General features: G+C 37.1%; 1 protein-coding gene across 1 annotated transcript in view; it reads right to left on the bottom strand.

Annotated features, from left to right (window-relative positions):
* LOC110019690 overlaps positions 1-785 on the bottom strand; it is a 5,295-nt gene extending 4,510 nt beyond the window's left edge. Inside the window, exon 1 of the mRNA XM_020717471.1 lies at positions 9-785. Within this exon, the coding sequence (XP_020573130.1) occupies positions 9-338 (330 nt within the window). The 5' untranslated portion in view covers positions 339-785. The remainder of the gene's footprint in view (positions 1-8) is intronic.
* Between the last annotated feature and the right edge of the window lie 2,314 nt (positions 786-3,099).

Raw genomic sequence — 3,099 nt, 5'->3', positions numbered from 1 at the left:
GAATTGGGTCGCGGGGCAGAAGATGAAGCCACCGTTGCAGAAGGCGAAAAGTTGGGACAAGTTCCACGCTTGAGATGTTCTGACGCAGTGCGAGATGGATTTGATGCCGAAAAGATGGCGTTGCAGAGTGAGCAGCGGAGCTTGACCGCCTTAGGGAGCCCGTCGTCGGATCCATGGATGAGCAGAGGCTCCAGGTTAGCCCAATACCACGCCCCTTTCCCCTTCAACGCCTTTGTCCGCACAGCAACGAGAGCATCGTACCTCTTACTCGCAGCCCTCGCCGTCGCCTCCGCCGCCTCCGCCAACGACGTCTTCCCCGGCGAGTTCCCCGCTGCCATCTACAAAAGCTCTTCGTCGCTTCACGTTAGCTCAGCTACAATTACCCCGACCCTACTAAAAGTCGCTCCTTTTTCCGTTCCTTTCGTCTGCGACATTTAAAGCAAGAGCGTGCGCGGTGGCGAACGAAGATGCTCGGCATCTCGACCGTCCATGCCGGCAATCGGCGTTGATGGTGGTGGGCAGATAATCCACCGAGCCTGAGCCTGTTCCTGTTCTCCAGCCGTTGGGTTCTGATGAAAAAGGGCGAGAAGGGTAACGGATTGCAGCGAAGCAGCTGAGGCTGGAGAAGTTGGGAAAGCTTTATATCTGATCCCTCTCCTGGCCTCTGTTTCTGTTACGTTCTCTCCACTTGATTGCTTTTGTTGTCTGAGGGGACCTTTTCTGCTCCATGGGTCGGAGTGCTTTTAGGGCTAAAATATAAATTCTTGAGTTTGAATTAGGAGATTGGAAAAGGATTGGAGCAAAGCTCTAGATTCTCTCGGACGATGCTGATGGGGAAGGTTGTAGCTATATTGGTTCAGCCTTAACCCCAGCTTGATTGTTATGAAAGAACCTCACTCTGTTATTAATAAATAATAAGAGAATAACAAAAATGTATAAAATATCTTCCCAAATATACGGCCACTTCCAAGGTAGTAAACTACACCTCAACCATCATGTCACAGATAAGTCCGCTTTTCCCAAATATTGTGTAAAATATAATTTGATTGATGGGTGAATGTGGCGATCATATTCACTTATTCTTTTTCTCCTCTTATTTTATACAACTGAATGTTTACAGATTCTTTCAACCCTCTATTCTATGTTTGTATGCGTATTTTTTATATTTTGTTTTTAAAAATAAATTAATTTGTTTAAAAAGGTCCAACTAAATTTAGGTTTACCCCCAATGCCCACACTGCCATCATGCCCAATTCAGTTTCAAAAATAGAGACCTTGACACTGCAATGCTCGAATGCAGCCGCACAACACCCCGATGCTCGTAACCAAATTTGGGCAGTTTTTTATTTATTGTGTTGGTTTTGCTGATATGAGAGTGTTTGATTTCAAATTCTTTTGTGCAAAGGAGATGAGTGAAGTAGTCTACGGTATTCCAAAGTGTGTTTGCATCTCCCAACAAATACTGCTAGAGAAATGCAACAATAATGATTAGTATAAAGTAGACGAAATGTGATTGCGTGAAATTAGTGTCACATATTTAACATGGATCTTATTGCGGGTGTGGAGGAGATTCAAATAAGAAAATTCAAAAGGAATTAAATTTTATTTAAAAAAAAATATTGGGAACTACCAGGATGAGAAGCACGATTAACTTTTCGTGAGTGAAGTTACTACATAAGAGCACGAAAAGAAGAGGGAGAAAAGAAAAAAGTCTTTGATAAATCATAAATAGAGTAGTACTAAATATATTTTTTTGCAAAAAACATAAATAAAATAAAAATAAAAATAAGTAAAAGCAAAAAAAAGAAGGCAAAATAAAAAGATGATTCTCTAGCCTATAAATAAAACAAACGAACCTATTTAAAATAAAAATGCGAAGAAAATTGTAATATTGTAACGATTAAGGAGTTCTACACTAATTATCATTTATTTGGGCATAATGTTTTCTTTAGTAGGTGAGTAAAAAAATAAACTTGCTGACAATAAATTTTTCATAGAAATTTTCTCATTATTCCAATAAGATATTTTCCCTTAAGTAGTCGGGACGTCTTCTATTCTATACCGCATATCTTCTCTTAACATTGACCCACATCACTTTCCATTATCTCCAAATCATTATCATGCTGTACAAAAATGTTCATATTATTTCTCATCACAACCAATTTTCCAAACAAAAAATTTATTCTCTTATAATAATTATTCTCATGGTGGTTGATTTGTCTCCTTGGTGGTAGCAATCAACTCAAATTGGGAGACATTCAGATCAACCATCTCCTAATGATTCTCTAGGATCCCTAAAAACTTTTCCATCCCTCCTAGCAAAAAAAGAAGGCAAAATAAAAAGATGATTCTCTTGCCTATAAATAAAACTAACGAACCTATTAAAAATAAAAATGCTAAGAAAATTGTAATATTGTAACGATTAAAGAGTTTTACACTAATTATCATTTATTTGGGCATAATGTTTTCTTTCGTAGGTGAGTAAAAAAATAAACTTGTTGACAATAAATTTTTTATAGAAATTTTCTCATTATTCCAATAAGATATTTTCCCTTAAGTAGTCGGTATGTCTTCTATTCTATACCGTCTGTCTTCTCTTAACATTGGCACACATCACTTTCCATTATCTCCAAATCATTATCGTGTTGTACAAAAATGTTCATATTATTTTTCATTGCAACCAATTTTCCAAACAAAAGATTTATTCTCTTATAATAATTATTCTCGTGGTGGTTGATTTGTCTCCTGAGTGGTAGCAATCAACTCAAATTGGGAGACTTTCAGATCAACCATCTCCTAATGATTCTCCAGGTTCCCTAAAAACTTTTCCATCCCTCCTAGCAAAAAAATAAATATGCTTCTGATTTACATAATGATTATCCTCTTCTTCATCAAGACCATGTATATTATTTAGAAGTTTTTCAGCCTTTCTTTCACTTTCTCTTTCTATTACTCTTTGACGTTTTCCTTAATCCCATAAAGGGGAAATATAAATCTTGGACCATGTATATTATTTAGAAGTTTTTCAGTCTTTCTTTCACTTTCTCTTTCTATTACCCTTTGCCGTTTTCCTTAATCCCATAAAGGGGAAATATAAAT

Source organism: Phalaenopsis equestris, unplaced genomic scaffold (genome assembly GCF_001263595.1).
Source record: "Phalaenopsis equestris unplaced genomic scaffold, ASM126359v1 Scaffold000002, whole genome shotgun sequence".
In the NCBI taxonomy this organism is placed as follows: domain Eukaryota; kingdom Viridiplantae; phylum Streptophyta; class Magnoliopsida; order Asparagales; family Orchidaceae; genus Phalaenopsis; species Phalaenopsis equestris.
Note: the sequence above shows the minus strand (reverse complement) of the source record. Positions and strands in the feature narration are given on the sequence as shown.